The sequence below is a fragment of the Phalangium opilio genome, unplaced genomic scaffold (assembly GCF_054372755.1).
Source record: "Phalangium opilio isolate 3A_F unplaced genomic scaffold, DU_Popi_V2 ptg000024l_1, whole genome shotgun sequence".
NCBI classification, from domain to species: Eukaryota; Metazoa; Arthropoda; class Arachnida; order Opiliones; family Phalangiidae; genus Phalangium; species Phalangium opilio.
In genome coordinates, this window is record NW_028324155.1 from 888581 (window position 1) to 909881 (window position 21301).

The window sequence follows — 21301 nt, forward strand, 5'->3', positions numbered from 1 at the left end:
TTCCCAAATTCATATTCAAAGTCGCCTTCTCGCACTCGAGCGTATATTATTGTATGTCCTATTGTCAAATTTTAATCAAAAGCGTTACGCGTAATTATTCTTAATGGACTTTGTAATGTTTAACCGGGGGCGCGTTTACCGGTCGCTTCTGCTATGATACGGGACCCCCCAAGTGGGGTTGTACATTATCATTTCGTCGAGGTTTCGGCTGGCCCGGGGAAGTGAACGCCAGGCAAATCACGCTAGTGTACGTTTACTGATACAGTTTTCGCTTACAAATCATCATTGGCCTTCTCCGTATCTCTCCAACAACCATGCCTGTTCATTCATTTGGAACTATTAGTTGGAGAGAAACGATGAGTTGGCAAGGAGACCGATGGATGATATATACACTAGTCCCCCCTCAGTCTTGTAGACCTATATATATATCGCCTTAATCCAATTAGGAAGAAATTCCTCGTTCTTTTTGCCCCCATCGTGACCCCATCTCTAAGGTAGCTTCCTCTATTTTCTCGCACTCCCTTCTTTAATCTCTAATCCCGACGATTGGGAAGGGGGGGGGAAGAAGAAGAGGGAAGAGCCCCACTGGTATATACACGAGGCCTTAGAAAGTTTTATCTCATCTTACAAACAAAGACAATTAGTCTCCTTTCCTCCCCTTATTCCCCCCCCCCGAAGGCTTCTTCGATCTTTTAATACCTTTTCGATGGGTTTGTTGAGTAACAACACTATACCCCTGCCAGATCCCCTAACTGCTAAAGTAATAAGGTTTAATTCAGTTTAGTTAATCTCGCCTATATGTTCGACTCTGTTTTCCAGACATAGTTATAGCCCTGAGGTGAAATACAAGGTCATAAGGTAGACCTTTTTTTTGAGCGAGATGCTTCAATTTGTTCATAGTCTTTGTCAACATACGATGAGATATTTTGTTCGTGCAGTTAGCAGTTACCAAAAACTGGCGATTCGACTTTAAGCACGCTTATACATGAATAAGTAATAATTTTAAACCACTTTTGATCAAGTGAATTAGTTTTTCACGTAGATAATGTTGTACTAGGTTTTGTCTACCAACATTATCTCCGCTTTACTTTAGTCTCTTGTACGTTAAACCACTGCATGGAATAGCTGGTTAAAAATTAGATTCTCTGGTTTCCAATGAAATTAATTTTACCTCTTTCAAGGGAGTCGCTTTAGAGTTATTTTCCAAGAGATATTTCCATAAAAAATATTAAGGTTGAACTTCCTTTTACAAAAAAAGGGAGGGGGTGGTACAGTCCATTGTCACATACGTTAAATTAAGGCATATTTAAGGTGACCATATTAACACATTAGCTTGGACTCGAATAGTAGCTTTTTTTTACATTTCCCTTTTAAACTACCTTTACTAAAGTAAAAATGCAAAATGATCCTAAATTTTTACAAACCTTTTTTTTTTAAAAACGACGATCCGAGATTTTTACACTCTCTCTCTCTCTCTCTCTCTCTCTCTCTCTCTCTCTCTCTCTCTCTCTCTCACTCCATGGAATTTATCTCTCCTAGTAATGAGAAAATTCCTAGTAGTGAAATTCTCTCTTGAAAAAAAAAAAACGTGAAATTTTTTTTCAGCTTCTCTATCGAATCTCTATAACACACTTCGAAGCAAATCAAACCTCATTCTATCGGAAAAAGTAAATTTGTATTTTTTTTCCTCCACCGCTCTGGTCCAGCCACTTCCTCTCTCTCACTCTCTCTCTCTCTCTCTCCATCCCTGGCCTTATTCTAAAGGAAAACATGATAAAGGGTAGGAGAGGAGGAAAAGGAGAAGGGGTCGAATACTATTTGCATCGTGATGAGATTTTTAGAAAGTGCGAAAGGAGAAAAAACTTTGGAAATTCTTTGACACTAGGCTTACCGTTAGAGACGATTCTACTTTTTTTTCCTCCAGTTTTTTTTACTGTAACCTGCTTGTGTATGTGAGAGTAAGAGTTCCCCATGGTCTGATATAAATTTACATAATGCTTTTGAAACCTCCGATAAACGCAACAATCCAACCAGAAATATTATATAGAAAAGAAAAAAGGAGACGGTGTCCCTTACTTAATTACATCCTTAAATTGTGTTGAATTTTCAATTCAAAACGTTGTATAATCTGGAATATTTTTCATTCATTCTGAGAATGGAATTAAGTATATGATACGTCACTCCTACATTGCCCTTGTTCACTTACACTTGGTTAATAATGAAACATTAGGGGAATAAGGTGCGAGTTCTAAGGTTAAAATGAACTACGTTGGAATTAAATGAAATAAACTGAACACGAGGTACCTCAGGAACTGTACGTGGTTTACGAAATTGAAGCTTTACATTTTCTTTATATTATTATTACCACGAGCTTTGTTTAATTATTCCTTTGAACACTTGGAAATAAAAAAATGATAAGAATTCGCGGTATGAATTAAATTAAATTTGATTTTATACATAATTTTTTTAACTCAATCACTTTAATTTATATCCATTAAAATAATTATGATTTTGGTTATAGGCTATTTATACTATAACTTACCTCGAGCTTTGTTTAATTATTCCTTTGAACACTTGGAAATAAAAAAATGATAAGAATTCGCGGTATGAATTAAATTAAATTTGATTTTATACATAATTTTTTTAACTCAATCACTTTAATTTATAGCCATTAAAATAATTATGATTTTGGTTATAGGCTATTTATACTATAACTTACCTCGAATAATTTTTTTCTCCAAACCTTCTTATCTTTAAGATAAAATCAAATAATGTTCAGAGATAAAATAATAAAAAAAATCGATTGAAAAATACACCGCACCGCACCGTGCCAAACTTTTTCCCTCAAAAAATTAATACTTGAAGCATATACGGTGGTTATATGTGGTTTTTAGCTACGGTTTCGTAGATTGAAGAGGCATGAGCAATGGGGGGAGGGAAGGGGGTAGATAAAAAACGATCCATAGAGCCCTATCAATTTATACTCGTTCAATATGAATACATTAAAGTATGGACGGGGGTCCGTTCTATCCATCGATAAAAATAATATAAAATATGCAAATTAAACTTTTGGAGCAGAGTGAGAGTGAGTGAGAGAGAAAGAAGCCTGTCGCCCATAACTGTATATATGTTTTCGCTATCCACTAATATTATAGTTTTATATATGTGTATATAAAGGGTGTTTCTGATAAGTCTGCCATAAATTAAGGGTGATTTTTTTTTTCTTTGGGAAATCAATTTTGAGTTTAAAATGTTGTAAAATTAAATTTTGCCCTCCGGGTCACTGTTTTCGAGTTATGAATTGAGTGTTTTATGGATGACCCCTTAATTAAATTGGAAATTATTGTCTTGAAATCAGTTTCTTAATTAAATTTAAGGGGTAATCCGTAAAGCACTCCAATATTAATTCGAAGACGGTAAAATTTAATTATAGAACATTTTCGAATCAAATCGCTCAAAGAACATCCCCCTTAATTTAATGGCAGACTTATCAAAAACATCCTGTTTGTCTCCATTGAAGACCTATAGTTTAATAATAAGAACCCAAGGCGAATAGAGTTGAAAGAGGAAATGAATTTAAGCGCTGTTAGATGTATTCTTTGCAGGTTTTTGAATTGTCACTATATCCGAGCACGAGGTGAATTAACGTTTCACTCAAAATTTATTATTTTGTTCTCGTGTGGGAGGAGTTTGAATCAATAATTTGTGACGCGATTATTTGACAGTTTAGGCCCAAATGCGTTGAAAGTTAAGATCAATACAACGCATTTAAGTGTTGGTTTAAATTATAGAGAATTGTATATATACTTAGGAGAACTCCATAATTTTTTATTAAAAATAAAATGTATGTTACTTTATTTTCCGCCTCACTCAGAACCAAATCATAATAGACGTATAATTCATTATTTATATCAATACTTACTTCAATATAATCAAAAATCAACTGTACTATTACGGCTTTATCAGCATATTTTTTTTTACAACCGTCAATCTAAAGTATAATAAAACTTCGTTAAAAAGTCATATTTTATACCAAGGTCCGCTTCCTGATAATCTTTGCATGTACAGCAAGCAGAGTCGGGCGTTGAGGCTCAATTATAACCATATATATACTGTGCCTAGCTAACATTATAAGGTACATACAGTATACCTTGCAGCTTGTACAGCCATCAGTCCTGGGTGTTCCTAAATATAGTTCGCTTATCTGCATGCCTAGCATGTTAAATAGTAGCTAGTGCGGAAGGGGGGAATCTTGGTATTATTATTACTCGCTTTTTAAACCATGCAACTTCGCCTCGTAACTCCCTGGCGGTAACATAATCTGTCAGTTTCGTTGAAGGAGCATAATCTAACAACGCCGTGTATATATATATGGAGGAGTTACGTATATCCTCGTCTTTTTTTCATTATAACCTCCAAATTTTCTGCACCCCTTCTCATTTAGAAGTCGGTTCATGGACTGAACAACGTAGTACTACCAAAAATTTTCCTCCTAAGCCTTTTTCTTTCTTTTTTATTTTTAGATATTATGTGTTTGTAGTCAGTCCTTAAAAACGAGCTGCTTCATTTCCATGACGAGTTTATATCCGCCCTTTTGCCAATTTTACGTTTTCCTCCCTGTTTTATTCCCGACAGAAGTGAATAAATTGAAGTTAAATATTCGTAAGACAAGGCTTAAGATCGAGGGGCTCGTAACTCAGAGTTTTAGCTGTGGCTATTACTATATTAAATCTTTTTAAAGCCATTCCTTCGAAAGTGCCAAAATGATTACTCTTAATTCGTAATAGGTGTACCAGGAATCTGATAGTGATTGCACTCTTGTTTGTGACATTTTGATTTAGTAGGTCATTTTTCCCAACTTTTTCTTAACTTTGTTGTATATTGAATTGAAAACAAAAGCTAATAGGGATATTTCATATAGTTTCATTTCGATTCTTTCAAATATTTTAAAATATGGAAATTAAGTCTAATCTCTTAATTCAAATAGTAATTTGGAGGTCGAAAGTATTTTTAAAACTGCAAATAAAATGTAGAAGTAGCTGCTGTTTAACTTGGTGATGACGTCATAACAGTGTCGCCTTCTGGTGGAATTATCTGTAACTTCAAATGCTTTCTTAAAAAAAAGCAATTTTATACAAAATTTAATGAAAGATTTATTTGCTACTATCCCTTTAATAAGCATAGATTAACGGTCAACGAATACGTGGGAAAAATTATGATCAACTGAAAAATTTATAACCTGATAAATTTTCCACTCGCATTAACTTCAATTAATGAACTTCCGGCGTTACTTATATGACTACACTCTCACTGATTCCTTCCGAAGAAAAATTGACTCAATTTAGTAAATGACGAGGACTTCGTAACCCTCCTAAAAACTATTTTAACTTTCAAAAGAGCTAGGGAAGGGTTTTCATATTATTTAAAAAAAATGATATGAGAAAGCTGGAGACGATACCCAACCGTGTAAATTGCCAAGTTATTAGATGAATTCGTGTTGGTAATTATTCTTCTTCTTTATATATATAAAAAAATAGCGAGGGAGCCAGCCGAGAATGGGGTCGAGTAGCTGCTGACGTCACCGGTTAATTTTAATTATAACTCCGGATTAATGAATCGTTTAATTAATTTAAGGCGGGTGAGAGTTAGTTTTTTTTCTTTTTCTTTTTGTTTTGACACCCTACTCTTAAGCTTTGTATTATAAACTTCTAAAGAAGATAATATCCGAAAGTATCATGCTGGAGTTGATATTTAAATACTGGAGATATTTATCAAATGTCCATTAATTGAAGTAAATATAACGCCTTGGTATTATATTAAGAAAAATCCGGGATCTACTTCTCATTAATTATTTAAAATGAATAATGATTCAATTACGGTATCAGAAATGTGCGTAATTGAATTAAAAAGCAAAGGTAATTAAGAAAATTTTAGTGTGACGATAATGCATGGTTTAAATATACATATTTTAAAACTAATATCAGTTATATAAATAGATAACTTAGAAATATAATATTTAACCTTATAACTTAATTATTAATTAAATAAACTGTAAGCGTTTATAAGAAAAACCATTACCTCAGATAATGAACTTCTGGAAGTAATATTATGTTAGGAAAAGATGGAAGCGTATATCTTATGCTACTTTCAATTATATAAATACATAAAATTTATAAAAATGCCCCTGTGTTGTGGCTCCACCCTGAGCACTGGTGTGAAGCGGGTGAAACATTTCTACAGGGGCACTATGTTATTCCAATGTAAGAGCTTGCCCCTAATTAGTGGCTTCCCTGTAAACAATCCTGCTCGAACATTTATACAGGCGACGCAGTTATTTTTGATATTTTTACTTCAAAAATCCTTGAAGTATTCATATGGAAAACAATATTCAACGGTTATGTGTTCTTTTTCCGACGCATTTCTATTTTCTCTCTCTCTCTCTCTCTTTCTCAGTTGCTACAAAAGAGCAGGCTGAAAAATATCGTGGTCATAATACTTAACTAGATGTCACGGTGTCTCTAGCGACCAGCTAGCGTTGCTTGGAGGGGGTATAAGAATATTTTCCACGGGTTTTTGGCGTTCCTGTAGCAATAATATAAGAGTGTTTAGGGAGAGAGAGAGGAGAGAAAGAGAGAGACATGGAAAAAATGGGAAGGCAAAATTCTTATTCGAGTTACATCTTTTTTGAAAAATGGTAAAAGGGACCGGTTTCACTTAGGCTTAAATTCCCCACGAGATTTCGACACCCCCCCCCCCTTTCCCATGCCTATAAAGACGCGACAACGGGGATGTTGCTGCTCTGATGTTGGAAGATGCTGGAGAGACGAGTGAGGAAAGGTGAAGGCTAGTACTCCTCGCCATCTCCGCATGCATCGTGTATACTTGTAGAAGAATGTTTAAAAGCCAAAATTTTAAATATTTTTCTTGACAGTGAGGCCTTACTCTTAAATGAGAAGCTCATGCAGATTTGGCGGCGGGAGGAAACTGCAGCCAGGGATGGAGAGAGGGTATAACGGAGGAAGTAGGGAGGTAGGATGCGTTCCTAAACATCTGCTGAGAATGCAAATATTGTTTACCCGGAGTATCCTGTTCCTCCCCTTTTAAGGAATTTTTGGTGGTGGGCCGAAGAAGAATATCTTTACTGGCCAAAATTTGGCGAACATATTTTTAGGCTATTAATCTTCACACTATAGGAAACCTTTCTTTTATTTTTAAAAGAGATATTTTGATCTAATTTATTCCGGAAAATTTGTTTCGCGTATTAGCAAATAAAATTAGGTTTCACTCATAAATATTCATTCCATAACTTCAAAGGGAGCGTAAAATTGCCAATTTTGCTTTAATCACCCGATTTTCCCTGATAAATCTAGAGGGCGTTAGTTACCTACAACCGCGAGTTTCCTCGTGGTCATAGCAGACGATTTTTCCACGCGTACTCTCTTTGACTTTCCAAGAAAAAAAATTAGAGATGATAATGAGTGCATTTAATTATTCAATTAAGTTTGAGATTTAAATTTTAGAAGACCTAATTATCCTTTCTATTATATTTTACGCTTCGATTCTTTATGAATGCTCCATTTTTTATGGTCCTGGTGGGTATTGCCATCTAGGATTTTTCGAAGGAAAATCGAATTCTCTTTGCTTCTCTAAAAGATCGAAGATATTCGGAAAGTCGATAGCGGCTCGTTTAAGGCGAGCGTTGGTGTGTGTGGGTGTTATTACGTAAGAGCCTTTCTACCTTTTCGATATTAAATATTATATAGGCGTATTTGACGTTTACGGAATTATTTAAAAGTCTGGCAAATATTTACATTAATCTAGGAGGGGAATTACGCTTCATTAATATTCGCGATTTGGAAAAATTTCCGCATTTTAATTCCGAGAAGCGAGAGAGAGAGAGTGGTAGGCGTAATTTTACACCAAGAGTGAGAGAGACGAATGCGAATATTACGTAAGCCAACTTACGAAATCGTTTTATTGTTTTTCATTGTGATTTGAACCAAAAAAAATTGGCGTAACTTTATTTACTATTCTCCGATCATTTATCACGATTTGGGAGAGCAGGCGCCTGCCTGGACTCTCCATCCCGAAATTTTCCAGCCTGTGGAAAAAGGAGAATAGAGGGAGGCTAAAAAAAGGGATAGTTAGATAGAGGAGGAGAAGGGGGGTCTTCTCCATCCTTTTACTCCCATTCTATCAAGCGTCATACCTATTTTTTCACCCCCGCGCCGATCCCGATTCCACGGGAGGGGAAATGAAGAGGGGAAGACAGTTGCCCTTACTCTTTGCCAGCTTGGGAGAAACTGAAGAGAGGGAGAGAGAAAATTTTCTCTCCGAGTTCTTCGGTAAGCAGCGCCGCGGATGGCGAGCGGCGAGGGCGTTTTCCCGTCTGACGTCGCGGTGACGTAGAAGAATCGGTCTCGAGGGCGCCTGCGTCTGTCTCTCGTCCAATGGTCGGGCTCGCCGGAGGCCATCAATCACTCGGAGAGCTCGGTTCCGTAACATTTTGGCGCACTCGGTTCTGCTTTCCCCCCCTTTGGCGCGATTTCGGCTCTGGCCGGGCTAACCCTCCCGTGGAACTCTCTTCGTTCGGGTTTTAGAGCGCGCCGAACACACGTGCCGGTCTGAACCGCTGCTGTCGGTTTTTAGAGTAGTAGCTGTAGTGTTTCGGGTTACTTAGTAGATTTTTACGTCAAAATAATAATAATATAATATATTAACCTATTCCCTATGGAGTCCGAGAGTCAACAAAGTAGTTCGGGTAGTCCCAGTGAAGCTCCCCATGATCCAGGGTAGGTTTTGAAACCATCTTTTTCTCCTTTGCCGTTTTCTATCCGAACTCCTCGAAAAATGGGCCTTTTACTCGACCGCCGCCCGCGCTAAATCTTCGGCCGTTTGTCGTCGCGGTCAAAACTCCGCTTCTCTGGAGAAACTGAGTCCACGGCTAAACCCGGAACTCCGAAAGACGCGGGGCCCCCGATTTTTCCACGCGCGAATTACGAAAAAAGAAAAACCTCGCCTCTTTTCCCACAAGTTATACCTCGACGTCCGTTTCACGATGATGTGCGCTCGAATTTGATTTTTTTTACCTTCTTTATTTTTTTTCGTTACCTGCCATCAATAAGAACGAGAGAAGTGTTTCGCGTAATGTGTCATTTCATTTCTATAATTATAAATCAGTGCGCGTGAACGGTTTTTTCCCTTCAAATGTCAAAAAGGATTTTTGCCCACCCACTAAAATTAAAAGACAGAGAAAAGGAAAAATTGACGTCAATTATTACGTTTCTGTCGGTTTTTTCATATTTTTCTTCGTTGACGGGTCATTTTGTTTTCGTGGTCGCTTCGAAATCGAGTTTTGCATTCCCCACCTTTTTAAATTCTTAATGTTTCATAATTGAAAGTGTTTTCCCCAATTGGTTTGAAAGCGTAGAAAACCTAACCAAACTTCTCCCTTTCTTTTTTTCTTCCATTTCAGAAAAATGTTTATAGGCGGGCTAAGCTGGCAGACTGCCCCAGGTTAGTACACAAAATCAACAGTTTCTAAATCTTACCATCAAGTCTAATCTAATCTTTAAGACTAAAACTCCCCCGAAAGTCTATTTTGGGATTCATCCCCTTAATCGACGTTATATTATTATTACTTCAAAGAAACGGTTTATTAAATTAAAATTCGGAACAAACGAATAAATAAATAAATAAATTTGTTCGCCAACAGACTTTTCTCTCATTTAAATATATCAGGTTGTGTTTCTTCTTTAAATATTCTTTCAAACCTCAAATCTCGTCGGAGTTTTGGTCTTAAATAACGTAAAACGAAGGAGGGAATACGATTTATTCCCTTCGCAATTACGTAAATTTAAATTAAACTAAGTCTATTACTCGCACGCTTTCGTTGTTAAATTTATACGCGGCTAGAAAATAAATTAATTTTCCATTCTAATTCCCGTCGTTTCTCTTTTCCAATTTACAGAAGGCCTTAGGGAATATTTTAGCAAATTTGGAGAAATCACCGAAGTCATGGTGATGAAAGATCCTACAACGCGACGATCGAGGTGAGTTTATCGAGTTTATTGGCCTATTCTTTATAATATTATTACCGTTTCGTTTATAGTAGGGGGAGCGGATAAGGGCGAGGGCAGGGGAGTGGGGATTAATATAAATATCTTCATTCAGTTTTTTATCTTATTACGCGCCTCAATGAAGTGCCTTTGAATTTTCTCTCTTTTCCACGCACTATCTTGGGTCTTTTCTTCGTAATAAAGGAGGGGGAAATCTTATTAATCTTAACTCCCTACAGTTGCGTTGCGTTTTAGTGTACTGTATAGTAGAGCCGTGAGAGCCGCTACGATAAGACACCAGAATGCGTCTTGGAAATTCAGTTTTGTTTACTTTAATTATTACCCTGGCCTTTTGCAATCTTATCTTTATACGATTCTTTCTTTCTTTCTTTAAGATGATATCGGTAAAGAAATAAATTAAGCGTTATTTTAACATTGTTATTAATAAATGCCACTAAGAATAATATATATCCTGAACAGGTACCCCAGTAACTGGGATTAATATTTAAAGATATAAAGATATTATAAATTTTTTATTATTATTTAAAGCCGCATAATCTCTAGTTTCTGGCTACTAGACATTCCATCATTGATGGAGAAATCTTTGTTGTCTAAAAAAACTAGCCACCTTCGCGGGTGGTATGAAAAATAATCCGTTTTCATAGAACGTGCGTTCTAGAGCGTCGGGCGTAAGCTTATAGACTGTCTTTTTCCGAGTGTGTATAAAAATATACAGTTGACGACCGCGAAAGTTTAAAAGGCCTCCACGCGTTTTGAATGTAAAGGAGCGTCTGCTATTCTCTAGTCTAGAGTTTGTGCAAAAAGGCCTTGGCCGCCGTCGCCGACTAGAGGCGCGCGTTGGAGGAGGAAAAATATAAAAAAGATGCTCGGGCCTTTTCGTCGAGTTTTCAGACTAAGTTCACCATTGTTTCCAACTTGAGAGAACTCATCTCGTTCGTAGACTCGTCGAATCTAGCTTTCTCTTTCTCGCCGCGAGGGTTTTTTTTTAAAGCTGACGTGAGATTGACTGTGCGAGACTAAGAGAAGCCGGTAGTTTTCTTTTCCTTTTATTTCTAGGCGTGGGCCCGTTTTGTAGCTCTCGCTGTACCACGCGCGATCGGTCCGGGTCAGCGTTCTGAAATGTTATACTTGCGGTATGGTTGTGGTTGGTGTGAAAACGCGTTTCGGGAATCGGGAAGTTCGAAAGAGGCTTAAAAACCCAGTCTCTGCCGCTGCAATATTCAATGGTGCAAAATCTTTCCCTATATAAGAAAACCCCCGTTTTTTAACTTCATCCCTCCCCTCTGGTAGAGAGACTCCTAGTCCCGGCTTCGAGCCCGCTCTCTCTCACTCTATTCTCTCTCTCTCGCTCGCTCGCAAAGCTCACTTCCCCCTTATCCAGGATGGAATACCCGGCTTCCTCTTCCTCTCCCCGCGCTCCGCTATCCTCCTATTTCCCTTCCAGGGTCCGCGACCCCCAATTTCTCCACCCACTCTTCTCTCTTGGCGGGTAACTCTCCCGAAAATCGTTGAGCGGGGTCGCGAGGCTGGAATTTAGGCGAAAGATGGTTCTCTCTCTCGCGCTCTTCCTAGCATTGATTTCTCCTAGACTCCCAAGAAGGGGGAAAGGAAGGGTGGAGAGGAGGAGGCGAGGGAAAGAGGCCTGAGTTGAGCCCCGGGAGTAGGAGGATGGGGCCAAGAGGCGAAGCTCCCTTCTTCTTCTCTAGACTTTCCCTCGTATATATATACTATTATATACGTAAACTCGGGCTTATTATATAACATTATATGTATATGTAAAAAGAAATTTCCTACACGCTATAATATCGTAGGAATAAGTTGCATTTTGATTGCCCCTCGTAAAAAAAAGAGTATTTTCTTTTGCACAATGGATAAAAAATTCTTTCCCCCATTTTTCCTCTCCCTTAACTCTTTTTATTCCGGGTCTCCACCCCTATATAACCGTTTACTAACCCAAATTTGAAGGCCCTACCTTTTCGGAAAATTGTTTTTACTTCTTTTTCGCGTGTATCTCGGACATTGCTTATACCGTCGCTATTATTTTCTTATTTAATATTTTATAGTATACGAAACCTCAAATTACAAGTTAGGTACGCGAAGAAATCTAAAACCGCACGTCGTTTAAATCTTTAATCCCATCCCAAAACACTGATTTCGTGGAAAATTATGTTTTATTAATTTTTATCCCTTTTTTTCCCTTTCAATCTCTCTCTTTCATAATATTTATTTTAATCCCGTCGAAACGCTATTAATCAAAGCGTAAAATTCGCGCGCGCGTTAATTTATACCCGAGCACTCTAGAATTACGCGGCGGTTGGGTCGAGCGGTTTATCTATAATGTCTTCTTCCTTCCTAGTTGCATCACGCGCTATAATCTGTATGGTAAAATTTGTCGTTAAAATTCATAGTGGTTTTCTCGCGGTGCGGCCGGAGATTTGTCGCCGACGGGTATTTTTGGGCGAAAAATTGATCGACATTTTTAGCTTCATTAGCGGTAGATCATTACTCTTATATATTCTCCAATTTTATACGACGTTATTTTAAAATTGGTAAAAAATAGTTTTCTACTAATTGGGAAGAGAACTTAATAGAGAGAACGTGATTTAAATACGGAGTTGGGTAAAATGGATTTTATTTTATTATTTTTTTTTAACTAGACTTAATTCGCTCAATCAGACCATCAAACAGAGTTTGAAATTAATTTTTTTTCTTTCACTTCATAGATCTCCAATCTCCTTTTTCTTTCCATCATCTTTCTTTCAATTCTGATTTGATTTTTTTACTTTTTTTTTTGTTGAGAAACACTCCTTGGGCTAGCTTCCCTCTTTTCATGCACCAAATCTCTTTAGCCGATGCTGCTACCGCCACTAGTTTTGTAAACCCCTTTTCCCCAAAGTTTATATAAGCTCCGCCATTTCATTTTCGGTGTGTGTGAGAGAGAGAAAATTCGAAGCTACTGCAAGCTTTCAAAGGCTCGCGGCGATTTCGCTCAAAATTTTGGAATACGCGATTCGCTGGTGCTTTTGGCTCCTACAATACCTTGAAGGGGGCGAGAGCGGCTCTTTAAATTGAGTCATAAATTCAGTGGGAATTTGGTTGAAGGGGGTAGAAAACGGGCAGAGGGGGTGTAAGCCGCCGCCCCCACTTCAATTCGCTTCTCCTGATGTACGAACGAAGGCTAGACCATCCGGGAGGCTCAAGAGCAATAGGGAAGAGGCAGAGCGTATATGGATGCTGGAGAAGGATGAGGAGGCTGCAATTAAATTTAGGAAAGTCTGGTTATACGGCGGCCAACTGCAGGGGAGGGCAAATGCTTACCTGTCTGTGTATAAATAGCCCCCGTATTTTGTTTTAAATATTTCACTCGCTCACTCGCTACTCTATAATATATATTATGGAATCTCCTTTCCTCCCGAACCGTTTTATTAAAATCCGCCGAGAATACAAAATTACTTTTTACCAGCTTACGTGTCGCTCTTACATATTTGGGGATTTTAGGAATTTTCATTTCGTTTTATCTAATTCGAATGCGCTCCGTTTAAATACAGAGTGTGTGTATGGTATAGAACGCAGGTGTTTTAACATTTACAAAAGGCGCTTAAACAAACATTTTCAAATATTTATCAAGATGTATTTGTATTTATGTTTAATTAAATTAAATTAACGTTGTTATCTCTTTATTTTGTATTTACAGAGGATTTGGTTTCGTAACGTTTTCCGACCCAGCTAGCGTAGATAAAGTTTTAGCTAACGGACCCCACGAACTAGATGGGAAAAAGGTAAGATATGATGAACTTTCTTTTAATTATTGTCTAAGAAATACTGTACGGAAAAGTGCGCTTAACGCCTGATTCGAACCCAAACCTCTGGTTTTTTCTAAATACTCGTGAAATACCTTCTATTGGCTAGTAGTATCCACTATATAAGTTGACTTGATTAGAGAGTTATCGTAAAATTATAATGTTGCTTTACAACAAGACGCGGTGTTTGCTTATTTTCATCAGTTCTCTAGAGTCATAGGAAACAATGGATTGGGGGTTACATAATACTACATAATTTAAAGCTACAAAACTCTGCAAAACAAGCCCTTAGTCCAAGAGCAAACGCACCACTTTGTAAACGCATATCAAAATAGAATCAATTTAAAATAATATACATTTTGGTTTCCTTAATTTGAAACTATGTATGTACGTATAAGTAAGAAGAGTCATCGAAAAACGACATAAAATAAATCGAATAGCTTCCTCCGTTAAGTGTGTTTAAAAACCAATGAAGAATAAGAGAAGACGAGGAGGATAAGGGGATGAGGGGTTAGGGTAGGGATGTCGAGAGGCTGGAACTGATCCCTCCGACGCGAACTAAATAAAGAGCAATCCCCATTTGAACCCCACCCCTTCTTACACACACATACCCTGGTCGACCGTAGACCCTTTTCCCAATTCCAGGAGTACATATATTTGTCTCTTTCCTCGTAGAAGGGGGGAGTAAGGTACCCCAACCCTCCCCCTCTCTCGCTTCTCTGTCCCGAAATTTGGGCTTCATCCGTATATACGACGATTACCCGATTACGCCGTCTATGTTAAAAAAACATGTTTGTTGCTCAAACAATCCTGCGGGGGTTAGGCTAGGCTTCTCTCCCTATATTATACCCAAGGAGGAAGCCAATGTTCCGAGAGACTCCAAAAACGGTCGTCTGTCTAACCTTACACCCACCCCCACAAGCCTCAAAATGCCCCATCGAGTGGTGATGCCAAGTTATTCTCAAAGTGGCTTGGAGTTTTCCAATCGTTAGTTAATTTTTGGAATAGGTTATTGAAATACCTGGAATTTAAATTAGTTAGGCAACGCTGACTATTTCTTGAGTTACAGAGCTGATATTTTACTAGAATAATTTGCTTTATGGATAAAAATAAGTAATTAGTTAATAATAAATGAGCAGTTAATGCCTATTATTTTTTTCTGACGTCGTTCACTTTATTCTCAGGACCTATTACATTCTTGTCGGGTTAATTAAGATGACTAATTATATAAAGACTAATTTACAAGATTTTACGGATTATTTTGAAATCTTATTAATGAATATTATTGCCGCAATATTATGGTGCGTCATATTTTAGTTATTGTTATTGTTGATGACGATTACGTCACTTCAAATGAACTCGGCATCGCCACTCTCTTCTTCCTTTCAGCTTCTCCTTCTCCGGAGAAAGGAGAAGACCGCGCTGTATTTTTCAACATTAGTGTAGACTCTTTTTCCAAGGCTCTTTCAGGCCGATTTTGGACACATTATTCCAGCCTCTTCCTTAAGTATCGTCTTAAGTAGAAAATTTTCACTGGGGCCGCTTTTAAAACTCGGCCCGCTGTAAGTACTCTTATAATACGGGGGCCACGGCGTATATAAGGCTGGGATATACAATATACGCGGTAGCGGCAACGTATACGGCAAGTTTTAGATTATATACGGGCGCGAAAGGCCTAGGCCTCAGCAGCGTCGCGTAGATCTTCCTATAGCTAGCCACACGCGTGGTGTATGTATAGCGAGTGGAAGGCTGCCGGTCGGGTCGAGTATCGATTTTTCGCCCAGCTGTTTCCATCCCCGTTTAAGCTGGCAGCGTCCGAGAAAGGCGGGATACTCGGATAGTATCCTATCGGGCTACTGGATGCTTGTCCTGTTGCCAGAAAATACGTACCGTCTTATATATCTTATATACCGCTGTTGGCTTAGGCCGAAAACGTCCAATATATCTCGGTGGCCGCTCGCGCTTTTCTATATATATATACTTCTATAGTGAAATTATTCAATTGACATGTGAATGTTAAAGGACCCAATTTAAACAAATCAAACTTCGTTTATAAGAATGTTATCAATTTGATTATAAATTGGAAACATACATGGTCAATCAGTACTAGACCATTGCGCCACTTCACGCTCGTGTAGAAAGATCTCGAACGCACTCGAGTTCCAATGCTATGATTAATTAATTATTCAAAGATATTTATCATATCTTATTTTCCAATGGAAAAGTAATATTATGAATTCCCAAATTAGACATCCTTATTTTATGGTCTTACAAATTGCCAAGGCCAAGCTTGTTTAAGGTCAAAGTTCAATATTCCGGAGATGACTTTATTAATTCTTAGTATATGGAAAGGAGCTAAACGCCAACCTTGCTTAAAATATCCCCCCTGTTTCCCCTCCTCTTCTTCGTCTTATTCTTCCGATAATATATAATGCCGCTACCAGGATGACATTTTTTTCTTCTCTTCGTCTTCTCTTCGCTTCTTTCCATCGTATAGTTGGTATACTGTCTGTCCCGGTGCTGGGTGGCTGTGGTACGGTATTAGCCTTATACTAATAACACTAGGATAGGGGCCCACTTTGTTATTTATTAATTCAATCCGCCCCCATATCAGAAGCCCGGGCCCCGGGGTTGTTTTTCTAACATAACCCCCTTCACTCGATATCCCATCCCGATGTTGAAGAATATATTTTTTTCGTCCTTATTTTTAGGTACGGCCACCCTTGGTTAAGCTAAGCTTAGATAATGCGATCTTATAGGTATAAACTTACGTTATAATCTCGAATTCTTAGAGTACACGCCATAGATAGTACAATAGAAATCCATTAATTTGATGTAGTAAATTAGTTCTGTCTTAATTGCTATATATAGTTTTCTCTGAAGAAGGTTTATTATTGAACCAAGAATTAACAGAAAGATTAGTTAGGTTAGGTTGGTTTAAAGGTTGCAATATTTTATGCTTATTACCAGGGGAAGGAAATCAGGTTTACTTGGGAGGTCACGGAAGGGGTGATGGTCCGGTCAAGTCATATCCGATGGACACGGGACTGTCTAGGCCTTGGATATAGTAGGACCGAAATGTGTCGTATTCCCTCAAACTTTGTCGCCCAGTAGATTGGCTTAACCCAGTATTGCCAAACCATTAGAGCGTCTGACTATAGTGAATCAGTTTGAATCAGTACTTGACTTAACATGGTTCACATAATTAAGGCCTGACAACACAGTTCTGAAGTTGAAGCTGTAAAAGAGGGGCGGAGTTTTCTCTACCCCCTTTAGTGAAAACTTAATTGGTTGTCCAATTTTGGTCTACTGACGATATGAACATCTAATTATTGACATTCATCGCCTTAATAAACAGTCCAGACGCCAAACCATAAGTGTCCTCATAACTGTAGACCTCGTGCATGCTTGCGTTTCAATATAGTGGTGCGTTTGACAGAGTAGATTAGAAATTAATTAATATGTGTAATTAATCTGACTGATGTGGAAGTGTTTTACTTCGGATACTATACTTTTGATCGTATTTAAGAGAGCGTAATTTACTATCTGATAAGAAGCGAAAAAATAAACCCTAAAAAACTGACTAACGCTGCTAGTATTTCTTGTAAGAAAAATGAAACTATTCTTATCGGAGGTGGTCATCTTATTGGATGGCTTATATAATGTCTTGCATCTCTTATACCTAAGTGTATATAGCTGAAGGCGCGGAATTTGCGCAGATATTTTTATTACGATGGTGAAGATACGCTCTCGTATATGTTATACACTTAATGATGTAACTCAACGCTGTGCCGTGTGGCCCAGATGGTTCAATGTATTTAGGAGTTCAAAAAGAAAAAAAATTGAAATCCTTAGGCTCATTTTTATAAATTTCAGAATTTATCTTATGAATTTAGTTTATGATGCGAATTGAATTCCTAAATATGTAATTGAACACAATATTTTATGTATTAATTTAAACTTAATTAGTTTAAATTACTACATTGATAAATTAATTTCATTGAGAACGAAAATATTATGAATTTTCTTTCAAATCTACATAAAAATAATATAATCAGTATAGGTACCCTTCGGGTTCAGTTATGAAATATTTTAAATTGTCGTATACATTATAAAATCATGCACTTTAAATTTTTAATTGAGCCTTTAAGGTGTACAACAAAACTATTAATTTTTATTTTATTCAATTTATTAAGCTTATATCGCTTCCAAGTAATTAAGAGAAAGAAGAAGGTTAATTAAAAAGCGATATTCGTGTTTAAAATTTTAACTACGCCCTACGGATATTATATACCAGTCTTGAAAATATTTAAATTAATTGTTTTTGTTATGATTTTAATTACACTTATAGTGACTGAGAAATGTTTTCTAATTCAATTTCATTTCAATTTCTTTCATATATTCGATTGGTTTGAATATCGACGCGCATTATTTTTTGGCAACACTTCAGATTGATCCTAAGATAGCTTTTCCGAAACGGGCGCATCCTAAGGTGAGTACTCGATCGCATGTTTATATTGTTTATTTTGAAAATCCCATTCAATCCCTCCGCCATTGTTTTCTACGTTTGAAACTTTATTAAAGAGCTTTTCCACTCACTCACTCACTCAGTAAGAGAAGAGTGGGGAGGTTCACCATACTACACCTTCTTGGTTGAAGGCAATAATCACTTTAGCATAAATTTTGGAAAACGCGCGGCGACCGGCTGGGGGCCAAGGGGGGTTTGTTGCGATGAGGAACCTTTTGATACTTATTAATTTTCCTCGTTTCTCAACTCACTCGAAAGCGAGAGACGAGTGAAAGGCGGTTTCACTTTGAGGTGGATTGTATATTGTATACGAGAAATGAACGGGTGGGGGGAGGGAAAAGATGCTCGGTTATAAGTCGAAATCTTCGAAAAGGATTTTGAATCGAAGCGAAAACTAGCTCCTCCGTGAAGGAGCTCGCCATCCCTAAGTCTAGTAGTATCTTGCCCTAATAAATTGCTCTAGTGAAGAGCCTTTATACAGCTAGGCTCTTTCGATACTTTTAAAAGAAATAAAATATAAAAGGTTTCAAGAGGATCTATAAATTTCAAAATCATCCTCTTTCACCTTTATACTCTACCTACTTCGTCCTAGCCAAGATTTTCCCCTCTGTAAAAACAATTGTTAAACTTTGTGAATTTATTAATGAAGTGATGTAGGAATATTAGGGAGAAGTAGCCACTACAGTAGTACCTTATTTTGTAGAGATAATTCTCGCGCGAATCCCTATCGCGTTGTATTTCTGGACAGGTATGAGTTAAAGTTATTTAATGAGTTTAAAGTGAAAAGAAAAAGACCAAGGCTTCTTTCTAACAATGGTTCGTAACTTAGTTGTTGGCGGGTTTTACGATATAGATAAAACCCAACCAATTCCAGGGACACGCGCATTGTCTGCGTGGAAGGTTTGTCTAAAGAAGAACTTGAAAACAAGTTACGTAACACACTTCGTTTTGTCTAGGAGTAAAATTTATATCCAGGTAAAAGGAGGAGGCCCCCCTGTTTAAATTTTCTTCGGCTACCTCTTATCTTGTTTTAGCTTCTCTCCTCCTTCCGCCACCATCTCGCTACCTTTTTATTTAGCTTTCTCTCGAGTATCTCGAAACAGTTTACCTACCGTTCGAGCAACTATTTCGAATTGGAAACGGTTTTATTCCCCGTCGATTCTTATCAACATTGAGAGTGTTAGAATTCTCGTTTTCGAAGATGGCCGATAAATAGTGTAGGGATTTTTCCCATCTCCTCCTTTTCCCCCGGTTTGGTTTATCAGAGGAGCTCACTCGCTTGGTCTAGCTTTTCTTCCTTCGTTACGTTTTCTCACTATTTTTCCCGATACGGGAGGGACTACTACCGTTTTTCGAGCCAGAACAGTCGCGCTGACAGCCTGATACAATTTATTTGGACGACGTGTTGGATAATAGTGTCATTACTCGCGAGCCAGCCTGGAGAGGGAAGCTATGACACAAAGTTACTGGAAGAGATGGTTGGCGAGAATATGGCCCTCGTAAATACGCTGGCCTTCACCACCATTTTGCGTTCAGATGCGATGCCCCGTTTTCTCTCTCACGTGCGTCATGCTATACGAAATATTTATATTTCTTCACTTGGTTGTAAGGTTTTAAAGTGCCAGACTTTAGTTATTACCAAAAACGGATTTATGGGATAAGAACGTCGGAGTTAGCGAATTCACTCCCCATCCTCGCATACTTTATTGAGAAACTTCGTCTGCTTATATTTTGACTCCACTCACAAATTCTGTATATAGCTACTTCTAGAGATCGAATTTGTGGGTGGAGTCAAAATATAAGCAGACGAAGTTTCTCAATAAAGTATGCGAGGATGGTACTAGAGGCTAAAGCTATGATCCGACGTTCTTATCCCATAAATCCGTTTTTGTTATTACGAAGTTTAGGAGCCTTAAAATAAATATTTTCTATAAATTAAGTTATAATAGATTTCACGAACCATTTTGCCAAAAACCCTGGTTTTCAGCAAACCCAATGAGTTAGCCAGGACCAAGCGAGGCTACTTTAAAAGAGAAAGATCCTGAAGGGTAGGTGACAACCTTACCTGGTAGTCTCTAGTAAAGGGCGCTCTTGAAAGGGGTGGGGTACCTTCGGGTGGGCACCCTATGGCCGGTGCCCCGCCTGGAAATTGCCTGGCCTTTTCCAAACAGGGTTGAGCGACCTCTTCCTCGAGTGTCGTCGGCGTCGTCGCTTTAAATTGGTCTCTTACGCTCTCCTAGATAAAGGGTCTATACACGACATTAAAGACTCAAAACCCCCATCGTCACCATCACTGCATGGGCCTCTTTCTACGCCTTTGATTGGACAGTGGGTGGTGGTGGCGGTGGTGAGATACTTCCTGCAGATAGTATAAACTCGAGTACGTCACCAGACCCTTTCCTTAGACCCCGCGACAAGTTTGGTCCTTGGTCTTTCATAATGTCCAAAAATGTCACATTACACTTATGGAAGGAAAATCCGGCAAAGTTTTAGATTTAATGTAATTTAATTAAGGACCATTAGAGTTTAGAGATCGTTAGGTCTTTCCCAAAGTTTACGTAGGATTGATGGCTTAATATTGTAAACTTATAAAGTCACTTTAAAACTTTGGTTTTCTTCGATGAAATGAGACTGTAGACATAAAATTATAACTTTGAAGTTTATAATTTTCAAAATATCACGCCCAATTAATTCTAGGAAAATATATATTTATATGATATATACCAACGAAGTTTGAAATTAGTGCTTATATACATACCATTAATAATTTTAGGGGATTGTTAAAATTAGAGGTTATACACTTTAAACCTATAACTGGTACCGCAAATAATAAGTCGAAAACTCGTAAAATTCCCAATGGGCGAGGTTTTGGTCTATAACTCTTAGTGGAAAGC

General features: G+C 37.8%; 1 protein-coding gene across 9 annotated transcripts in view; it reads left to right on the forward strand.

Annotated features, from left to right (window-relative positions):
* Window positions 1–8276: 8276 nt before the first annotated feature.
* Rbp6 (RNA-binding protein 6) overlaps window positions 8277–21301 on the forward strand; it is a 210885-nt gene continuing 197860 nt past the window's right edge. The window contains exons 1-5 of one of the 9 annotated variants that reach the window (XR_016382578.1): window positions 8277–8792; window positions 9476–9516; window positions 9971–10052; window positions 13774–13858; window positions 18330–18371. Coding sequence is in view for 7 of the 9 variants with exons in the window: in XM_089867658.1 (XP_089723784.1) it covers window positions 8731–8792; window positions 9476–9516; window positions 9971–10052; window positions 13774–13858; window positions 18330–18371 (312 nt within the window). In the remaining 2 variants the exon portion in view is untranslated. The remainder of the gene's footprint in view (window positions 8793–9475; window positions 9517–9970; window positions 10053–13773; window positions 13859–18329; window positions 18372–21301) is intronic. The other 8 variants (XR_016382579.1, XM_089867658.1, XM_089867656.1 and 5 more) reach the window with 8 other exon arrangements.